Raw genomic sequence first — 22,968 nt, forward strand, 5'->3', positions numbered from 1 at the left:
TGTGTCTTCGTATTTGACCTGTCACATCCATGCCAGTTACAGATACCCAAACACTGGAAATGCCAGTCTGTGTGTGAGGCTTGTTTCCAGTTTACAGGAAGGTGGACATGCTCCAACTATTGAAAAACCTGTCATGCAGCTCATTTGTTTATAAATGAGTGAGCTGATGAGCTGCTGCATAACACAACCACTCCTGGGCAGAGCTCCCCTGTGTGTCCCCACAGCCCCTGGCTGTGACAGCCAGAGGGGACCACCCTGATGGACAAAGAGCCTCTGAGGGTAGCAGGTGCCTTCTGCTATGCCTCCTCTTGCATTGTAATGCTACATAGAAAGGAAATGTGTTAGGGTTCTGACCTCCACAGCAGCCTGAATTCCAGCTGGGACTTCTGCTTATTGAGGCCACTGTTAATGTGGAGTGCTTTAAACGTAGCTTCAAGCGCTGGGACTGCTACAGAGGCTTCTGTAGCTGAGGGGAAGGGGCTTGTGGACACTGCCGTGTATTTATGTTTAGATACATCCTGCTCCACTGAGCTGTACTCTCCAAAGTAGCACTAGATCCCTAGAGAACCCTGGAGAGCAGGGAAGTGGGTGCTGAGGGCCCTAAACCAGCCCCTTTTGTTAGTGGGAGGCTTTGGGATGACAGCAGTGGCTTTACACTGGCAGGGTAATCCCCAATGTGAAATTTAACAGTGTTTGTGTGCTTGCTTCTTGCCTTGTAGGCCCGCTCCCGCCACCTCCTCCCATAAGCAGGAATGGAAGCACTTCCAGGGCTTTGCCCAGCACTCCCCAGCTGCCCTCCCGTGCGGGGCTGGACAGCCAGAGAGGCGGAGCACGGCCCCCGCTTCCCCCGGACCGGCCGGGCTCGGCAGCGCCGCCGCCGCCGCCGCCGCCCTCAGCAGCGGTCAGGAACGGCTTCCAGGAGCCCGGCGACGGTGAGCCATCCTCCCACCTGTGTGCCCTCCACAGACAAGGGCTAGCGGCTTTTGCCCCTAATACCTCAATAGAAGGTTTGGGATAAAGACTTCGTTTCTAGTGCCAGCCTTTTGATTTCTAACCAACAGAGGTGTCACTTGGGTCGCAATTAACCCCCCGTGAGTCAGAACAGAATAAATATGCCAAGCATAAAGCAGAATTGCAAAGTCATCAGTACAAAATAACCCTATGAAAAATACCCTGAAAAAAGGAAGGGAATTGTTTCAACTCTAATATGAATTCAAACCACAGCTACACTGACGCTTTGGAAGTCGGAACAAGTTAGATGACTCAAAAGCAGAAAGCTGAAAAACAGATGAGGGAAGAGATTGTCAGAACATTGCTGAAAATGTCAAGTATCTATTTCTGCTGGTGTTTATTAAAAAGATGAGGTCCAAGATTGCTGTTTTAAAGATTTGTCATGCTTTTCTTTTTAATTGTTTGCTATTTGCATAGAACAGATAAATCCTTCAGTTCATCACAGGAGGCCAAAATTGGTATTCCTGACATTTATAAGGTTAGAAAAAAGCAAAAATTAAACTATAACTCAGGCTTTTGAAACATTTTTACGCATCAGGTAAGGCAGATGGGTTACAGGCATATTTCTTCCTACACAAGTCATTTGCAGGGTTCAGAACATGCAGCTCCTTTACACACTGGTTTCTGATTGGGAGTAAACAGAAAAACTGGATCCAGCAAATAACCACAGGTACAAATGCCAGGTAGAACTTACTCAGCTTTTCATTACATTACACAGTAAAATACAGCAATATCTCAAGAAAGTTAAGGTTGCGAAGTCCTGAAGCAAGCAAGTGAAGAAATTGCAAAGTTTAAATTAGCCCACACTTTCTTCCTTCTGCTTTCAAAATCGGGTGCAGAACAGAGCTCTTGGAACCTTTCCTACTATTTCAATGAGGAAACTGGTTAGCTTGCTTTATGTAGAATTCTATAGACTCAGTAAGTACAACAAAAGGGCCCCTGTAGTCTCAAGGGATATAGCTTCAATGATGCTTTTTTCCATTTTTGAACTAGTTGTATACAGGATTCTCTCATAAATTTTAGCATGATGGTTATTTTTCTTCTTCCATTATAAATATTAAAAGAGAAAAAGCAATGCTTATAGGAGTGTGCTTTTAATGATGCTTTTGAGGTTGGTGTATCAATGACACATGAATATTGGTAAATTCTATACAAAATACTGTTCTAAGTAGGAGAAACTAGGCAGTTCTGGTAGCATGTGTGTGTGTGTGAGTAAGATTAATTTAGATTAATTTGGGAATTAAAATTTTTATCAACTTTAACTGATCATTTTGCCAATTTAATGCAAAACCACAGATTAGGAAAACAGCCATAATTCCACTAAAATAAATCTATCTTCCCTGACTTCCTAAGAGACTGCTGGTTCAGTGCATTTTGCAATATAAAACATGCATTAAACATAATGTCAATTTACTTTCCTCAGCTATGTCAGAAAACTAATGAGTAAATTGCATGGGATTTTTTTCAGATGAATGGGAAAGCAGATTTTCTTTTCATCCAATATCTGATTTGCCACCTCCGGAGCCATATGTACCCATGAACAGAAGTTATCCCAGTAAACTAGCAAGAAATGACAGTAGAGGTAAGTTGGAATTTCAGTGTATTGTCCTAAAACCAGTGTGCATGGGGAAGAGTCTGTATGCTGAGGTTTCCAGACTTTTCAGACTAACAATCTGATCATCCTTCCTCACCACACAGGAAAAGCTAAATGCAGGTTCACAGGTACAAGCCTGCTAAACTTTTTGAGTGGAGAATTGTTTGTTTTTTAAGCTGAAACATGTACTGTAAGTGACCAGCTCTGCCATTATAGTCAGCCCTTCTGCTCTTAAGCACCAGAAAATGAGGATTTTCTCCTCATTTCCCATCTAAATTCATGTACAATTCATTTATTTTTATGCCAGCATCATCCTTGAGTTCAGTTGTTCTCTCTTCTTGTGTGCTAAACTCCTTATGTTTTTTGAGACAACAGTTGTATCCTCCTCTCAGTTTTTGTTTTGCTGGGCTAATTAAATCTGGATGCACTACACTCTGCTTCCAAGCCATGTTCTCTGATCATCAGGGATGCTTAGGTATACATTTCTTTTTGGTTTTGTCTTTTCCAATCAGTATTACATGCTGTTCCAGCTCAGATTTTAAACATCTCTTCCACAACAGCATGGATGTTTCCTGTCTTCTTTAGTGGCATTTTGTCTGATACATCCAAGGATCAACTACTTCTTTAACAGCCAGTGACACTGGTGGCTCATAGTTACCTTGTAATCATATTTATACTCAGATATTTCCCTCCTGTTTCCAGATAACAAAGTTTTGGTTTGAAGCTGATTCCTGTTAGTCTCTGACTATTCACTTTGCCCTGTTAGCGTCATCCCATTTGTATTAGTCCACAAAGGAAAGCAAAGTAACATACATGGTTTTTTGTGTTTCCTTTTATGAGTTTGCTGTGAAAATCTTCATATAGTGAAAAACATAAAGAGCTTTGAAATTTTACTGTGTTTAGAGCTTGCGACTTTTTGTTGAGATTTGCATGTATTGCAAGTAGCACTGAGAAGTTGCACATTCACATAAATTAGTAAGGCTAACAAGAACTATCAGTCTGTTTTGGGAAGGGTACAATGGATCAAAATACATGTGCTTTCCAGGCATAGGGATAGCATGAATTAAAAATGTTGTTTTACAGTGTTTGAAGTTCTGGCGTTGTTTAATAAACTAACCAGAAACTCTACAAACATTGGTTTGTTTTGTTTTTTTTTTTTAATGGCCAGGCATGAAAATTAGTAGATCTTCACTAGTTACTGAATTAATTGCTTGGATATAAACTCCCCATTCAAAAGAAGGAGTATTCTAGGAGGAGTAACACAAAAAAACCTTCTTTCTCTTTTAGGTGGGTCTGTCCGAAAAGAAAGAGGTGCCCCCCCGCTCCCACCTATACCAAGGTGAAATGGGTTCTGGCCCATCTCTGGGTGACATCTGTTCTCAAGTTTCCCTCAAGTCAGCTCTCCTGTCCACATGACTGGAAAGTTGTTTGTCTTCAGTCTCTATTACAGGAGTAATAGATGTGGCTTATGGACTATAGTTGCTCAAAGCTCTGAATTTTATTTGCTTAAACTGCAGGCGTTTTGTGGACCCTACAGAACATACATGCATCATGCTTACTTGTCCAACCCCGTCCCCTGGAGAGCTCCATGGGTCTGGCTTTGCATCTGATAGAGCTTGAACAAAGCTGTTTCATTCACTTTGGGTGCAGTAGCTGTATTATTTTAATGGTAAAGTATTTGATGTTTAAAAAAAAACAGTTGCTGAGTAAAAAGTGTAGCCAGGAGTCCCCTGGATGCTTCTTTGCATGCCTAACTAAGCCTATCTGCTTCTGCAAGCCATAGACCTACTACATGGTGACAAAGAGTTCATCTTTAACTTTTTTCACTTCAGCTTAGTCAGGCAAATCTTAAACAATGCACAGCACATTCTGCCTCAAGGATGGAATGTCTCTGGCCTTGTTTTTATCTGCAGAGAATCTTCCAAAGAAAAGCACAAGTGAAGAATTCATCAGCATAAAAATATCCATATTTTTTATCCCTGTTTCATATTTTTTAATAGTTTTATGTGTTCTGTGACCTAATTCTCGCCTACTCTTATGTGGACCAACCCACATCATGTCATCTGTGCCCTGGATTGCTGTAATGCCCTCTGCCTGATTCTGCATGCACACAGTCCTCAGAAGGTAGTCTGAGTGCCAGCACAGCAATTACTGTAGTTGCAGGCTCCTCCCATAAAGCATCACTAATGCCAGTGCTCCACAGACTGCTTTCTAGTTGTTTCTTTGGTACAACTAAACGATGGAGTTTGACTTAAAAAGCTCCTTGGCACTTAGGTCACAAGTCTCAGAGAGTTTGTGTTCAACTTCCATTATGGTAGAGCTGAGATCACAACTTACTCAGTGAGAGCTCTTTGATGTGAGACGGGTGCGGGGTTTGTACATTCAAGTGGGAGCATCCAAAATTTGCTGTCTGCTCTGGGTCAAGAGAAATGGAAAGATTTGGTCTGCTCAATTGGCCATGAAGCCTGTCCTTTCAAACTTTGCTGAAAGGAGTCTCTACAGAGAGCTGCATTGATAGAAAAAAGAGTAAAGTATTCTACCATTGTGGCAAGTGGTTAATATGTTGAATGGCTTTTGAATTTTGTGTATGCGAAAAGAACTCACTGTATGAGTGAATTTTACAAGTGGATCTAAGTGTGTATAAAATGCCTTTGGAAATTAGGGGAAGATTATAATTCTGGATTTGAAATATTGGTGAATGATTGTTAATTTGGACCTTTAAATTTTAGCTCTGAAAAATGTCCCCTCAGTCTCATCAGCAGTACGTTTCTTCAGTGTGTTCCTTGGGATCCCTACCAAGCCTATGTCAGCAGCTGTGCTTCACAGGGTGTTGCTCAAAAAAACCCAAAATTAAACATAGAAACTAGTCATGTAGGTTAAGAAAATGTTTCTCTACCATGGGAGACATGATCCTAAATACACTCTGCGGCTAGAATGAGGTCAGTCTTTGAAAGAATTCCTAGGGAATTTAGCCAAAGAGAGTCTGGACCCTGCTGAAATATCAGTGCATGGGCCTTTTTGCACTGTCTGTGAGCAGGAAGGGGCAGATCTGCTTTCTGCCTGGCAGCCTGAACATCACATTGAAGAGGATGAGACTAGAGTTGGACTTGGCCAGATCAAATTTAATTTGGTCTTTTTCAGTGTTTGTTTACAAAATCTTTTTAGCTGTGATAGCATTTGATTCTGTACCTGTTTTTTACATTTTTGAATCTGATGACCTATTTTAAGTTACTGTTTATAGTCTTGAACCTGCAATTAAATGCGCAGGCGCAGGGATGGATCCACATCCAGTTGCAGGATCCTGGCTATAAGAGTTTCTTAAACAGATACTGGTGGGACCTCCATGTGACAGGTGTGCTTTGGGGTCAAACCTGGCACAATGCTGAATTTATGTATGTATTTTATGGGTGTCACTAAAAGTGCCTGTCTCTTTGGGATGTTATTTTGTGAATAGAAGTCCAAATAAGATTTTTTGGATAATAACTTAAAGGATAAATTATTGTATTCATATTTTAAAACTGAAGCACTTAATACCTTTCTAAGGAACAATATTTTGAATTTAAGAATACAATATTTTCAGTACCTTGACCTGCCAAATCCTTGTTAATATCCAAATAGCTATGCAGCCAAAAAAAACCCCCAACCCTCTAGAAATACCTTGTTTATAACTTACCTGCTTCCGATGTGATTGTTTTACTTTGCTAAGTCAATGCAAATGCTGCCCAATGTTCTGCCAATTCTCTGTATCATTCAAAATATTTTGTATTTGGTCATTCCAGCAAGGTTTTCTGTTCAAAAATCTGGACCAGTACCAAAGACTTGGAAAACCAGCTTCAGTTTCACTTTAAAATGTGCTGTGTAAAAGGCCCCAGTTAACAAGCCAAGAATCCTGAGATGCTTAGGTTTTAGCAATTCTTTTTTATTCTAGAAATCTCTTCAGAATAGACATACATTTGGTATACATGTAAAATGGCTTAATACTGCAGAAATTGGCATTTTTGTTCACATAACAACACTGTTTCCATTTTTATATGTTTAGCTGTAAAAATCCCTAGATGTATTCCAGAACAATGCAGCATTTTATCATTCAATATATTGCTTCATGTAGCAATAGCTATATACAGTATGATCAGTATTAAAGTATTTATTTCACTATGAAGTGTTAAAAAAGAATAATACAAAACAGGTTGAATCAATGGTGCCTTATGACTTTTATAGTCAACTTTTCTGTGTCTCAGTAAAAGAATTAATAGACATTGCTCTTCCAGGTCCTAACTGAATAGTGCCAACAGTAGCATTTTACAGTGTTTGAGCCAAGCCCTATTGTTGTGTGCTCAATTTGCTAACTCCAGGTGGAGCTCAGTGTGTAGGTGAGGTGTATTTGGGCACCTGTTGGCTTCACAATCAATTTGCTGGTATTGCTCTCAAATTTAGACCTGTCCCAAAACCAGTGTCTGACGCTGCTGTCCACACAGCCCAGCTGACTTCAGTGTGGTTGCATAGGTTACAGAACTACATTTGATTCACTGCTTGCATATTGGATTTGCTGGGTTTGTTTCAATGGCATTGTATTATAAACCCTCACACCTCAGCCTGTCTTCTTACATTATCACTGAGGCTCGCACTGTGTGACAACGGCCACGGATGGTTTTTTTTTGTTTAATTCAACTCCATAAATAAAATGACAATGAATTTTGTACCATGTAAAAATAATTTCTCTATATTTTTGGAAGAAAAGCATATGTTATGTTTGTTATGACTTTCTGCTCCAGCCATTGGGAGAAGAGGTTACAGTGATGAATGTTTAGAGTTGTTAAAGGAAACTCAGCTTGTTTCAGGAAGTGTATATTTCTGTAAATGAAATAAATAACATCACAAAGTTCTTGTTTAAAAGCCAGCATTTCCCAACACTAAGAGAGTCATAAGGTATTGTTTTCTGCAAGATAGCAATGTGAAAGAAGTTCCTTATATTGTCACTTTAAAAACTGGGTGGTAGTTTCTCCTTGCAGCATTAGCTGTCTGAATTACACTTGTAGAAGCAGATCTGTCTTGGAATGGAGGATGGGGGAGCTAAACTGCTATCATGCATCACATGTATTGTAACACAACAATCTCCTGTACAAAAGTATGGAAGTTGAAAGGGTACTTTTTGTCTTGGAGGTAAAGAACGGAGCTGAGTGATCAAACTGAGATTATTTAAAGCAGAATATCCAATGTTGAGAGACCTAGAGAGGGCCCCTTGGCCACAGGACACTGGAAAGAGAAGATTGCTCAAGGAAGTAAAAACCAATTGGCAGAATGTTGTTGCTAGTACTGAAGTAAAAATTATGGTATAAAATGTGCATTTTGTAGTTCCACATTGCAGTGGTGTGAACACCTTCATCCCACAGCTGGGTGCAAACAACCTGTTACAGCGGTACGTTGACTCCATGCAACACAGATTGTGTGAGCTTTAATCTTTCAAACAGTATTTACCAGAAAATAATGAGAATCTCTTACCTAAGATATCCAGGAGCACTTTTAATGCAAATTAATGGAATGGTTATTCATGTGCATTGGAAGAAAACGGGGATCTTGTAGCCTGTAAGATGGATGTGTTTGGACCATTCAGTTAAAATCTAAACGGAAGCATTGGCAAAGAGGGGAGTATGGAATGACTCAGGCAGAAGCAGGGGATGTGTGTATGGTCTCAGTGAGTATGCAGCAGGTAGGTATGCAGATTAAAAAAGCAAAAATGGAAACTACATGGCTTAAGGGAGTAACCTTCCATGTTATCATTTTGAAATACAGTTTGTCTGTGGTAAATACTGCTTAGTGTAAACTAATGCATGCAGAGGAAGACGTAAATTTGGACTTCGAAAGGCACACAAGAGAGAGAGAAACATAAAACAGGCTGAGCAGAAAGTAACATTTCTATAAGATGCTTAAAGTTTGAGCTTTTTATAAAATATTAATCTAGTTCTGTGAATTTTTTTTGCTTAACATTTATTTTGTAAGTGATTTTGTTCTCCTTATTTTTCTGTCCTATACCAAATAAATTTTACTTTTATTTAATTGGTGGTGCAGACTGTTACACTGAGATCAATCACAGTTACTTCTTTGACAAAAGCACATGTTGGCTTTAGCAGGAGCAGAGCAGTGAGCCTGGCAGGAGCTGGGGTGAGCTGTTCCCCTCCTCTCCTGTCTGCCATTGGACAGCAGCACAGCAGTAATGCTCAGAGGACTTCTGTCCTACATACAATGAAGGACACCTGTAGATAAGGAGAAATAGTGAGTTTACTTTAGGATAAAGAATGATTGAAAACCAGTGTTTCATGATGCTGTACTTGCAGGTGGCTGTTGGGTGAGCTGTGGCCATGGGCTCTTGGCAGGGCAAGCTAGGCCCTTGCCAGGGGAAAATGACATGGAAAATCACTGTAGTTAAGTGTAGATTTTTTGTTGTTGTTGTGTCTCCACTCACAAAGGTGCCAGGGAAGAAGAAACAAATGAAACCCTCCTTTTGACTTTGGAGCCTTGTTCTTTATCATAGGTGTTAAGCTTTTCAGATAATTTGGACCAGGTTCATCAAAGAAAGACCGTTTTATAAAAGTCCACAGGAGGTTCAAATTCAGGCTGCCCTTCCAGCTTCTCCTCAGAAGTCAGAAGGGTCATTTAAAAAGCTAAAAAGTTCTGTACTATAACTCAACTATCTTACAAAGACTTAAGTATCAGGTTTACTCTTATGCAAGTTGCAGATCCTTTGATATCTCTGGGGACTGCTTGTTGATACCTTCATTTTACAGACTGATTGAGACAAAGACCACTCTCTTAGAAGGCCACCAACCCTTGTGTAGCCTGGAGACCCATCAATCCTGGTGCCTGGGCTACAGAAACAGAAACCATGATGGAGAGTGTGGGGAAGCCGGTGAGCTGCAAAGGAGCTGGCTCAGCAAGCTGTGAGACCTTTGTTTGCAGATCTCAGTGGCAATAGCCTTGAATGAGAACACAGAGGTATGAATCTAATCATCGGCTAACAGGAGTGTCTATCACTTGTTTTACCAAAGAAAACATAGGTTTTTTTGGTTTTCAAGAAATCAAATCACTTGGTTTCAGGAAGAGGGAACTGAGCTGTGACCTTGTCATAACCACAACATAGTCCTTCCTTCATTTAACTCAAAAAATGCTGTTGATTTAAAAGAAACCCATGGACTACCCAGTAAAACAGTTCTGACTGCTCCCTGCAGTTGCAGGAAGGCTCGTGTGTTGCACACAGCACACATAGAAATATGCAACTCCTTTGATCGTGGTTCAGCAATTTCCAGTGACCTTCCTGCCTCCTATGCACAGACTGCTCCCCTCTGCCCTCTCACCCAGTCTGACTCCATTTTACACTGAACATAGTAACTTAATCCTAGCAAATTTCAGAACTCAATACTGGCCCATACATCTCTGTAAAACACTTAATGTATTTATTTAGGTTAACTAATGAAATAGATAATTGGCAATCAAGCTCTTAACCTATCTAAAGATTTCAACAGCATTTCAGGTACAGAAACAATCCTGAGGAAAGGATGACTGTCACAAAAGTATTTTGATTAAACATATAGAATAAATTGGGTGGCTGCTGCTAACATTACCTTGTATCCAATATTTATCTGTCTACTCAACAACAACATCAGATAATCTCTTCTTTAAGACTAAAACATATTTGTGGCTTAAGATATATGACTTCAGCAAAAGCTGCATTCAAAATGTAAAACAGCAATCTATCATGAAAGCTGTCTGTATGACACTGCAATAAGGTTCTCTCATTCCATGATTTTCCCTCTTTGTTATTACCACTCTTCTTTTTCCTGCAGATAAAAAAGATTTTTCGTTGAGAATGCTGATACTTAGCCTACATAAATACATTTCTCATTTTCAAATTGGGATTTTTCTTGTTATTTATTTCCTTTTTTTTTTTTTTTTTTTTTTTTTTCCTAGAATTCTTTTGCCTAAGCACCTCTAAGTTAAAGGTGGACAGAGAGGGCTGTTGGTTGCTGTCCATCCTTTCTCTCTCTAAAACACGAACTGGTGACCTCTCCCTGCAGTTGGGGCAAGACTATCATTGTGCAATGCCCTTCCCAAAGGGGACCACTTTGGCTACCTTTTGCATATGCCTGTGTGCAAAAAATGTTTGGCTCCAAACTGGTGTGAACACTGTACACGGTAAAGCCTGTAACCAGTTAGTTCCCTTCTGAAAATGGTTTTGTATTCATGCAAAGAATGTTTAAGCAGTGGGTGTTGGGTGTAACCTGAATGAAGGAAGCGTTTGTGTATACAGGGATGTGAAAATGATTCATTTTTGTCCTTCTCCTTTCTAGCAGAAATTTTAGTAAATTCAGAGTTACTGGTGAGCCTTCGTGTGCCCTGTGGAGCAGCAGAGCTCCTGCATCTGAAGGCTGAGCACGACCGAGCCATGAGAGAAAAAGGCAGCTGAAGCAATCAGAGCACTTTGAAGAGAGCAAGGTAAAGGCTGTGGGTGAAAGTCCAGGCTGAAACCCCAGCCTCTGTCATAGGTATTTTGATACTGGAACTAGTGTACCTTGTAGATAACATCATTGTGCTGTTTGTCAGAGACTGCAGAGCCCATTAGTACTTTCTGTGCTGTCTCAAAACCAGCCCTCACTGCAAACTGTTGAAATCCTTCTGTTGAAGTTCTTTCGCCTCCTTACTTAAAACAGAAACTTTCACTTCTGCTGTTTGGCCAGGAGCTTGGATGCCTTATGAAACCTGGGAAACTTTGTTTGAAAACACAGAGATACACGATCCTTTCCTCTACATATATACTTTCATCTCCTGAGCTGTGCCTGAGGACTGCTGCTGTGCTTTTTTTTTTTTTTTTTTGCAGCCAGTCAGCTGAGGGGCTGGTGTGTTTGCTCCAGTTTATTGCTGATTTAAAAACAATACACTACTGTGTGCTATAGGAGAACTACCCTCTGCACCAGAACCTTCATTCCTCCCTTTCTTATACATACGACCACTTGTGAGCAAGGGGAAGAACTATAAATATATTTTTTAACTGGGAATGTATCTAATCTAAGTCCAGTGCATGAGAAAATGATAAGCTTTGTGTGTTTGTTTGTTTGCTTGCTTTTAGCCAAGCAGGTGGGGACAGGTGTGATGTATGCCCAGGCTGGCAGTTCTCTGTGTTGCAGCTGCTGGTTCCCGGGGAGGGAGCTCCGGCTGCCGTGCGGCCGCGCGGTGTCGCCGTGGGAGCGCGGTGCCTCCCGCCCGTCCCACCGGGGGCGATCCCGGCCCCTCCCGCCCGTCCCACCGGGGGCGATCCCGGGTGCCTCCCGCCCGTCCCACCGGCGGCGATCCCGGCCCCTCCCGCCCAACCCACGGGGGGCGATCCCGGCCCCTCCCGCCCGTCCCACCGGGGGCGATCCCGGGTCCCTCCCGCCCGTCCCACCGGCGGCGATCCCGGCCCCTCCCGCCCGTCCCACCGGGGGCGATCCCGGCCCCTCCCGCCCGTCCCACCGGGGGCGATCCCGGGTGCCTCCCGCCCGTCCCACCGGCGGCGATCCCGGCCCCTCCCGCCCGTCCCACCGGGGGCGATCCCGGGTGCCTCCCGCCCGTCCCACCGGGGGCGATCCCGGGTCCCTCCCGCCCGTCCCACCGGCGGCGATCCCGGCCCCTCCCGCCCAACCCACCGGGGGCGATCCCGGGTGCCTCCCGCCCGTCCCACCGGGGGCGATCCCGGGCCCCTCCCGCCCGTCCCACCGGCGGCGATCCCGGCCCCTCCCGCCCGTCCCACCGGGGGCGATCCCGGGTGCCTCCCGCCCGTCCCACCGGCGGCGATCCCGGCCCCTCCCGCCCGTCCCACCGGCGGCGATCCCGGCCCCTCCCGCCCGTCCCACCGGCGGCGATCCCGGGCGCCTCCCGCCCGTCCCACCGGGGGCGATCCCAGCTTCTCCCGCCCGTCCCACCGGGGGCGATCCCGACCCCTCCCGCCCGTCCCACCGGGGGCGATCCCGGGCGCCTCCCGCCCGTCCCACCGGGAGCGGTCCCGGGCGGCGCTGGGACCCGGGCACGGGGCTCGCGGCAGTGGGTGCTCACCGCCGCCCCACGGCGTGCGTGAAACGCGCTGTCCCTGCCCGTGGCGGGGAGGCTGGATGGAACTACTTGATCTTCCCACCCAAACCATCCAGTGAGCATTTCAGCATTTTAGGAATACTACGCGCTGTTTCACCACAGCGATTTCACTCCCGATGCATCCGGCCTGACTCTTCGTGCAGTTACACAGTTCTTAGGCAAGTCAAATTCCAGTATTGGCATTAAAATGATGCAACAGAATTATACACCTGACTATTCCAATTCAGTTCAACAGGAAGCGACACGCTACTAGACCTAAATAAATCGAATCTTTAGCTAATAACTGCAGCTGGAGAAGGAGCTAAGAATTAAAGCCAAGTACCTTTTCAAACTTAAAATGCCAAGTAGAAGTAAAAGACAGCTGTAAGAAAGTTACTCTGTCAGTATCGCAGTCTTAAAATCAGTACTTACTCAAATAGTTAAGAAAGTTCTTAGTGTTTTTGTTGGTTATTAATTTAAATGTAGTGACAAATTGCTGAACATAATGAGGAAAAGGTACAGTAGCTTTCTGCTGGAGAATTCAAGAACAAGAGGGTTTGTTAATACAGTCCTGTGACACAGTAGCAGGAAGGATTTAGTTGGATAGTAGTGTTGCAATGAATATTAAATAAATAAACAAAAAGCTATTGGACTTCTATCACAAGACACAATACACTGCAATCTATACATTTGATGGACAACATTTAAACCATATTTGTGTAAGTAAGAAATAGTGGCTTGCAAAATGGTGACATACGATGTGACCAGAAATGGAAACTTAGTAGGTGGAGAGACTTCATGGAAATATGGGTCATATTCTGAAAATCTTTCCAAAGCTTTTAATTTGTGATACCAAAATTGGTTTTGCAGGTTGTTTGGGTTGGTTTGGTGGGTTTTTTTTAAGGGGGAGGGGGGTCGTATATTTGGTGGGATTTCTTTACTAATCAGTGGCTTAATAATTAATAAGCAACAGCTGCAACAGATCATGCACCAGAAGCAGCTTATTTAAGCACTGCACCTTGCTTTAAAATGGTTTTCCTTAGCAAAGCAGCATCTGCTTACTTTTGTGTAGCTAACTTGTGTGATAACTCTCCTGGTTTTGTTCTTTTTTTTTTTTTTTTTTTTTTTTTTTTTTTTTATGGGGCTTAGGGTTTTGGGGTTTTTTTGAGGATTCAGGCCAAATTTGAGTAGTCTTCCAGTGACTGAGCACCCAGAATACTGACAACATGTAAGTAATAAGCTGCCTATGCCAAAATGAGTGAATAGGGTTTTTAAGGTCAAGGAAGATGCCCTGCTCTTAATAATTTCACCATATACTGTTAGTCTGTAAGTGTGTGAAAATATTATAAATGTACTTAACATTTAAAGTGTCTACCTACAGTAGATACAGCTCTAATCACAATATGAGGCAAATGGACAAAACCTCATAATGATTTTCTAGATAAAACATTTGTAATGTCTGAGTTAAAATAGTAGGGTTATTTGTTTGATTTTTGCATATTTTTCCCCAGTTGGACTGGTTAACTACATAACTAATTTCTGAGTACTTGCATTTGAGTTTAGCACACTTACCTTCTTGCTGAGCCTAGTAAAATGTTGATTCCCTAGCCAAAGGGTGGAATTTGTGTTTAGGAGGTCTCTTCAAGATTGTTTTCTTTTCCCTGAAAGCAGTTGCAGAAAAAAAACTTCTAGTATTGAAATTGCATGGGGTTATTATGAACTTTATTTAATTCCATGTAATTAATTTGAACTTTTCTTTATTTTTTGGTTTAGAGAGGTGGATTTCACCATGCACAATGTTTACTAGGTTTAATTTCTACAGCAGTCTATTTCAACACACCTGAACATACACAATTATTGCTAAAGTCTTAGTTTGACTTTCTGCAATCTGTCTGTACTAGTTTCATGTATTTTCTTTTGGCAGATACAGTATTTTGAAGACTATAATTGCACCTTCAGTTCTGTGGAATTGTCTCAGCCACAGAACAAGGTGGAAGTGAATGAGTGCATTACAGTAAACATGGTTTCAAAACCAGCTTGAACATACTGTCTTACAAAAGATGCTATATGAAAAATACCAATTAGGTTCCCGTAACCAACGCAGATAATGAGGTGGACTACTGTGAAATTACAGATGAGCTGATAAATTGCTTTCTTAAGAAGGAAGATCTTTTACAGAAGTATTCCAAGGTAATTGAGATGAGTGTAAACATCCAGAGCATTCCTCATAATTCCTGTGTTAATAAGCTTAAAGCTTATGGGTAACAGTATCTGGCATTCTCCTGAGCTCTGTGTTAAGTTGCTTTCAGGATACTCAGAATTTCTCTCAGGTGTTGGATTCTTTTAATGCTATTTAAGCCTCAGAAGCTTTAGAAATTCATTCATGGGGCAAATGCTTTTCATTTGACACCACTCTCCAAGGCCCTAATTCCTGTTTACAGATTAATTTTCCCCAGGTTTCCCTTGTTGCATAACTGCCTCATCAAATATCTGTGTATTGTACACTATAGTTTATTTGCCAGTAACCCATGTGAGTCAGTGTAAGTGACCAGACACATCCAGGTATAGATAAGCACTTCATGTTCTTCCTGCATGCCTTACGCACTACTGTAGGAGAGCAGACATCACAAACCAACAAACTTGCTGAACCCTGAACTACTGCTTTAGATAAATAAAGTTAGACATGCATTTTTGGATGGAGTCAGCTAAGAAAATTTAACAGAGGTTGAACAGGGGGTCCCTGCCTTGTGCATTATATAATCCATTTACTGGTTATGCAATGAGCAGTAAGAAAAGTACTGGAGGTGAAAAGCCACATTGTCTCTAGGTATAAATCCAAAGATTATATAAAGTCTGGCTCATTGTCAATAACCAAGGAGCCTTGAGAGGAGGTATTTTTCCTGTGGTTGATAAGGACAATACCTAAGAAGTGCTAATGTCTCTACTCATTGTTGCAATTACTGTGTTGGTAAGAGACTTGGATTTTTCCATGCTTTTGAAAACTAGGTGAACAGCTGTCTGGAAATTGCACTGAGATTATACCTGTAAATTTCCAGACAGATTTCATCCTGATGCATTTGCTGACGTTCTTCTCTCTTCTCATATTCTGTTTTTTTTTTGTTTGGTTTTTGTTTGTCTATTCTTGGAAAAGGTATGTTTTTCTAATGCCCTACTGAGAGGTTATTTAGATAAATTTTGCACCTGTTTAATCAGTAGTGCTGTTTTGAAGCTCACCTGACACTTCCTGCTGTAAGGCAATGTTGTCTTTCAGTTATCACCACACCCTAGCAATTTGACTACAATTTCCGTGCCAGTTCTCTAGAAAAAAAAAAAAAAACAAAAATCAAATCCAATTTTAGTATTTTCAGAAACAAACTGGAGAAATGTACATTTCTTAAAAGTGACATTGTCTGAAACCTGCTGTCACTGAGAGAGTGAACCTCTCTCAGTTCCTGTGTGGGCCCAGCCTGTGTACGTGTAATTGTTGCAGGTAAATGAGCGTGATGAAAGCCACAGGACGACTCATGTAATGGTTGCTCCAGCTGCTTTTCATTTGTTAAGCTGCTGCCCAGATCAAAAAGCAGGAATTGCCTCCCATATAATCTGTTGGCTACTTCGGTAGCACATAAATGGATGGAAGCATCCAATTTGAGTCTAAACCAGAACAAAAAGCAAGGGGGACAGTAGTTCATTATTATACAATGTTTTGTTGTGTTAAGGGAATGCTCAAGAGGATTGAATTAAAATTTTGGAGACAACTTAAAGTTTTGTGTTTAAGTAGCTTTTGTAAAGCTTGACTTTGCAATGGCAGTAACTGTGGTTTTTTGATCTACAGTTCAACTGCCAAAGCTGAGTTGCCAGTGGTAGAGGATAGCTGTGATCAATTCTGTAGCTGTGATGGACTCTATAAACCTGTCCTCCCAGGAGTTTGTATACAAAAAACTTGCCTGTCCCATGCATTAGTTGCACTGTTATAGCTGTGAGAATTTTTATGTTTGGGGGTTTAATTAATGCATGGGGGCTTTTTGATCCTTGTGTGGGTTGGGTGAAACTCTATGAGAATTGATGTCCATGGCTGTCACCCTTAGTTTACAGAGATCTTAAAAGGAAGAAGAAATGAACTCTATTATAAAGGCAGGGTATTGGAACATGGAGATGCTCCATGGAACACAAGGGGATGTTCAAGGCCAGAGAACATGTGGCTCAAACAAAGTGCCTGTGGAGCTTTAATTGGGTGTTGAGGGAGCAGAGAGGTGGTGTCAAACAAGGAGAAAATAGTCTTTGCTGTTCTGAAAAGCAGGACTTTGTATGGTCTTTGGATATGGTTGGGGTATCCTGTACATTGAATACTGCATTAGAAAGATTTCTTTACTCCCAGCCAAGTGCAGAACTGGTCCTGTAATCCAGAGTTTGAGTTATTCACAGTGCTGTTCTGGTGGTACAGTCTGGTTAATAATGTTTTCATGTTTCTTAACAGGGCAATGGGTCAGACACTAGTGTTCTTCTCTGTTCATCTCAGAGTGAGATGAGAGATAGAGATAGTTGCTAGGCTACTTATGATATGTTTAAAAATATTAGAATATGCAAGAGGAAATATGCTATATTAAGTCCTATTTATATAGTTTTGCTTCATTTATTTAGACAGAAGCTATAATAATTTTAATATATTTTTTCACATGTCTTTGATACTACATTTCCATACTTTTGAGTATTTTAATTTTTCAGGGTTTTGAGGTTCTTTACTATTTACTTTTTTGAGTATTACGCTTTTAATGTGTTCGTATTACCCAAAAGAAGACAATACTTGGGTCAAGTGTGCTTACCTGATTTAGCACACTGTGGGAAGGAATATGTTTTTACCAAGAGTTCTTAGTATGGTCTGGTATACCTCCCTTGCTATTTCCCAGAGCAGGTCCCTCTAAGGTGTCATTTTGGTAGGAAAGAATGAACAAAAAGTTCATTCAAAAAAATTGGAAAGGCCTTATTATACTGTATTTCCAAAACCAAATCCAAATCAGTCTGAAAGTGGTCTTTGTCAGGCGTCAAGCAGAGAAATTTAAACAGTGAAAAAATTAACAAAAGAGTCTTCTTTATTGATGTTTGCATCAAAACAAAGTCTCACCCTAACGTTACAGTGGGTGAGTGTTACCCAACAGGCTGCACCACCTTCCAAACATACATAATAAACTTTGGCATAGCTTTGGAACAATCCCTTGCTGATCTTTTGCTTGGGATGTGTTGGCCCAGAGTTGGGACAGGATGTAGACAGGAATGGGAGGCAGTGAGGAGTCAAGCACTGACACTGCTGCTTCATATCAGCTGAGGTTCTATTAAGCGTTTGCACTTCTAGTGCAGAAACATAAAATTTAAATATCAGTATCTTTAAATTAAATTTAAAGCAGACATGTGGTACCAACAACGTAGTACCTGCCAAGTTTCTGACAGCCGTGTTTGTCCCCACGAGTTTCTCTGTCTGCATTCTTTACAGAACTTTCTTAACTGGACTTCAAATTAAATGTTATTTCTGTTATATTGCTGCTCTTCCTCTGTAACATGAGTTTTGTTTCCGATAAGCATTTCAACAGTAGACCTTGTGAACAGAACTGACTGTGGAAAAAAATTTTATCTGACATAACGCTTCATCAATTGTCAGTCACATCTTTTTTGGTCGGGATTATTCTCTGTTCTGTTTTGGTCTTTTTTGAAAGGGAAGGAGGTTTTTGTTTTGTTTTGTTTTTCTCCCTGCAAATGCCTTGGAAGTTTTTATTGAGTGTTTTTGAGGTTTTTTTTGTTGGAAGTTTGAGATAGGAAGCTGCTGAGCATACAGACTGGTCGACATTCCAGCAGTTGGGAAAATTGCCTTACTCACACTGGGACACTATTGCCGTGTGTCTGCCACACTTTACAAGGCAAGCTGGCCTGAGTCTGATCAGGAGGGGAGAATAAAGTGCACTTGGGGCAGGGGCAGCTGGAACTGCTCTCCCCTTAATAGCATTACAAAAGGAAAGCCCTGAGAAAGCTGCGTTCTCGTTTTCTGCAAGAGAATCTTTGGTCATTACAATTTCTTGGTTTTTACTGGGGAAATTACTGGCTGGCCAAATTTGTGGAACCGGCGGCACGTGGAAAACACGGGGTTTTGTTTCTGGGCGCTCAGACTGCTGGAAAGTTGGAATGAGCGCAGGAGGCTCAGGGATCGGCTGCGGCGGGAGCCAGCGCCGCTATCGGCCCCGCCGAGCTGCAGCCCCGGCCCGATAACGGGGTGACCCCGGGGCCCGCCCGGCCTCCCTTCCCGCGGGGCCAGCGGCTGCAGCCACCAGAGCCCCCGCAGCGGCGGAGGGGCAGCGGCTCGTCCCGCTCCTGTATCCAAGAGAAGCGGCTCCCGAGCGCGGGGGAAGCCCCCGGGGCCAAGGCGGCGGCGGAGCCCCGCCGCACCCGGGCACCCCCGCGGGGCGGCCGCCGCGCCGCCATCTTGCGGCTGCTCCGCCCGAGCCGCCGCGCAGCCCCGGCCTGCTGGGGTCCGCTCCCGGGCCGGGGTCCGCCCGGGGCCCGCCCGCCGCCGGGGCCCGCCCGCTCCCGGGGCGCTGAGCCGCTGCCGCAGCGGGGCTGTCGCTGGCGGGGCGGGCCGGGGCGGGCCAGACCTCCCCTCCCTGGCCTCGGTACCGGCGGCCTCGGCCTTGAAGGGGTTCTCAGAGGCAGAGCACAAACCCTCTCCGCGCACCCCTGTGCGGAGGCGCCTGCCGAAAGCTAAGTAGGTAAGCTGCCCGCTCCTTTCCCCGGCTTCTGGCATTCTGGTTATTTTCTGTTGAGGCGGCTGTCACACAGGGCAGTGCTGCTGGTTTTTTATCCATGACTGCAAACGCTGCGTGCTCGTGGCTGGGGTGACACTGGAAGGAGGGCAGTGATGGGCCGGGAAGGGGCAGGCGAGAGGCGTTGGTTTGTTGTAGCTTCGTGGCCGCAAGTCAAAGGATTTTACATCCCAATTTGGCAAGTGCTGCGAGTGATGTGCTTTTTAAGGGGTGCTGGCAAGAAAATGTTACCTACCTTATGAAAAACGTTTGCTGTCTGCTTCAGAAGTATGTATCTATATGTTGACAAGCCCAAAGATCAGCCTAAGTGAAAATTAAGGGGAGCTATGCTTTTCATTCATTTTCTGAGCTGTCATTCGGTGCCGCTGGCAACTGTTGCTTCATTTGGTCGTGTCTGAGCTGCTGCACTGCCGAAGTGTGTAGCGCTCGGAGGGTTGCTGTGTGAGCTGTGCCGTGTGCTCAGGGCCGGCCTCAGTTTCCCCAGGTGTGCAGTGCCTGCTGCTCCCCAGCCGGGAGCTTTCTTGGAAGGGCATCGTGGCAGAAGGATGACAAAGGAGATGTGATCTTGAAAAAGCGCTTCCCAGAGACACATAAGGTGTGTGATGTGTGTTGTGGCATTGTCTAGGTTTCCAGATACAGGTGGCCTATTTCTTGTGCTAATTGCTGTTGCCATATTGTTCTCTGTTTTCTTAGCCCCGTAAAGAGAAAAGTAAAAATTGTGGTTAACTAGCAAGATTAGGAACTGCAAGAATCACTTTTTCCCACTTGCTTTTATCGTTGTATCTCTCTGAAGTTGCTTCCTCTTTGACTTACTTCACAATTTTTTACATGCAAATGCATGTAGTACCATGCTTATCTTAGCCGAGAATGGGGTAGTGGAGCTGCCACAAGTAACTCTTGTTACTTGTAACTCTTCCTACCCCAACTCCATTTTAATCTTCCTGAGTAAAATAATGTGTCATCCTTACATTAAAGTAGGAGAGTTTCTGCATTGCATTAAAGTAGGTCATGTTGTGGGATATAATTTATGAACAATGTGCACGGTCTTGCCATATTATCCTGAGAGTGATTATCAGTTGAAAGCTTAAGAGACCAGTGGGGAGATATACATTGAAGTTATCTCTTTTATTCACTCATGCTGTCTTTCACTTTCATTAGAAAGAGAAGATGAAAGGGATTTTTGCCTTCCTTTGATGAAGGAGGCAATTTCTCTATTTCTGTACTCAGAGAGGAACCTGACGTTGCTTAACTCACAGCAGCTGGAGAATTGAGTTTCTGATCTGGTGAATTTTAAGACTTTACAAATATTGACCAAAAAAAAGTTTTTTAGGAAGTTTAAACTGCACTTGGTACTTTCTCTGTGTCTGTTGCTGATCTTCATACAAGGCTTCCTCTCATGCAAGCTGACAGTCTGGCTGCAAGCAGCTATGCTTGGCACAGTCGACAGCTGATAAGGCAGCATTATTCCTAAAAATTGTGTCAGTATTGGCCTGCAGTTCCCAAAAATGCAGTTGTGGCTGAGTTCTCAAGGATTCAAATTTCAATTCTCAATCCCTGAAGGGATAACTACAAATCGTATGTTCTATGGAGTCAAAGCTAAGGGCTTTCCCTTGCAACTGTATTATATTTTCTTATTTTAGTGTCATTTGTCTGGTTAGTTTGCTACATCTACTATAAGAAAAATACAATTTCTGTGTAGAGTATATCGGGTTTTGGGTTTGCATGAGATCATTATCTTCTATTTCATTAAGAACTGTGAATTGAAAATAATTTCACTCATGCGAGACGCTGGTTTGAGATAAGTCTGAAGTGTAACAAGGCTGTATATTAAATCTGTGATTAGTCATTACATAATCTCACTACAGTTATATAAATGTCTGTATCCTATAGAGCAAAAAGTGCTGAGATGTACTCACTGTGTTAAGCAGAATGCAAAAGCTCGTTTTTGTGGAAAACAGTGCTTGGCAATAGGCACTCTGTGTTAAATGTGAAGAATTTAGGACGTGCATGTCTCTCAAGCTGAAAAGATAATTCACTCTCAAAGCCCTTTGAGAAGTACCAGTAGCAGCTTTCACTGAGATGGAGTTCTTCTCTTTGAAACACTTGCAAAAATTGGTCCTGTTTGACTTGACAGGGTTCCTTGTAATGAATTTGAAGGTAGGCTGAAGAAAGACTGCAGGTATCTATCTGTCTGTCTATCTGTCTATCTATCTATCCATCTGTGTCTTACAAAAGATGGTTTGGGATGTGTGGGTATGTATCCATGTCAGTTTTGATCTAGTGAGGAAGATACAAGATTTAGTGTGTGCTATTGACTGATACAACATAGGAGTCAGTCATACTTAAGTCCTGAATTGTGAAATGGGGACAAGGACGCTTCTATATTTTGCAGCAGTTTTGTGAGGAGAAATAATGATTTTAATACAAAAAGAGGAGAGTTTTGTCATTAGCCTTGAATAGGAAGGCACAGGAGAAGGAATGCTAGAATTTAGGGATAGATACAGTTGGAATGCACTTCTACTACAGATCAAATGTTGCATTTGGTTAAAAAAGTTTCAGCTGTATCTTACTGCTGACAAAAAACCCTGGAGAGAGCAGTGAGTAGGTTGAAACACGTTGTCCTTCTGGGAGCCTTACCCCTGTGTAGTGCTGTAAACTTGAAGACTTTGACATGGTGTGTGCTGAAAATCTGCTTTTTACCTTGCAGCTAGTGCAGAATGTGGCTGGTTTCTTTCAAGAATTCAGTGTTGGAAATCTGTCTCTGATCCTCTTTAGGACATTTTGCAAATTTCAAAAACATCCTTAAGGTTTTTTAGTAGAAGAAATGGTTTGTTATTTGCTTCATTTATTGTAAGTTTTCCTATTGTTCAGCAGCAAATAATACTTTGAACTCCTGGTCCAAATACATCTAAGCTAATGTATCATCTATAATATAAGAAAAGTGCAGTTTTAAAAATAAGCCCTACTTGGTGTGAGACTCATTCTCTTGGGAGAAGAGATAGCCAAGGCTATTGGACAGATTTGGAAGATGCAGTAGCTCAGTCCAGATGAATTACAGCAGCATCATAGAAGTGCCTACCAAAAGCCTCAGGCATAAATAAAAGTCATTAGTCAAAGAGTTGATGCTCGTGAATATGTATACAATGAATGCCAGGGTGTGAAACAGACCTTGCACGACCTCACCTTTGGGCTGACTTGATTTACTTGCTTATTTGCCTGGCTGCTGTGTTCTGTGTTCCTTGTGGATAGGATACAAAGAAGCTGGGAAGACTCTTAAACCAGTTGCTAATTTGAAGACTGTGCTGTACAAAGCACTGTTTGGGACTTGGCAATCTTGACTTTACCGCTGATACCTCAAATAGCTTAGGGGAAATCAGTTCACCTTTGCCTTAGTTTCTATCCCTACAAAGTGGAGTAAATCATCTTGACTTGCTAACCAGAGTATTCAGGATTTAGTCATGT

The 22,968-nt window shown here is 42.6% G+C and overlaps 1 protein-coding gene across 4 annotated transcripts in view; it reads left to right on the forward strand.

The window, feature by feature from the left end:
* The window catches only part of WIPF1 (WAS/WASL interacting protein family member 1), a 54,324-nt gene extending 45,665 nt beyond the window's left edge, over window positions 1-8,659 (forward strand). For all 4 annotated transcript variants that reach the window (XM_079310349.1, XM_079310350.1, XM_079310351.1 and 1 more), the window contains 3 exons: window positions 720-932; window positions 2,480-2,593; window positions 3,893-8,659. In XM_079310349.1, coding sequence (XP_079166475.1) covers window positions 720-932; window positions 2,480-2,593; window positions 3,893-3,948 — 383 coding nt within the window. In that variant the 3' untranslated portion in view covers window positions 3,949-8,659. The remainder of the gene's footprint in view (window positions 1-719; window positions 933-2,479; window positions 2,594-3,892) is intronic.
* Window positions 8,660-22,968: the final 14,309 nt, after the last annotated feature.

This window comes from Erithacus rubecula, assembly GCF_903797595.1.
Source record: "Erithacus rubecula genome assembly, chromosome: 8".
NCBI classification, from domain to species: Eukaryota; Metazoa; Chordata; class Aves; order Passeriformes; family Muscicapidae; genus Erithacus; species Erithacus rubecula.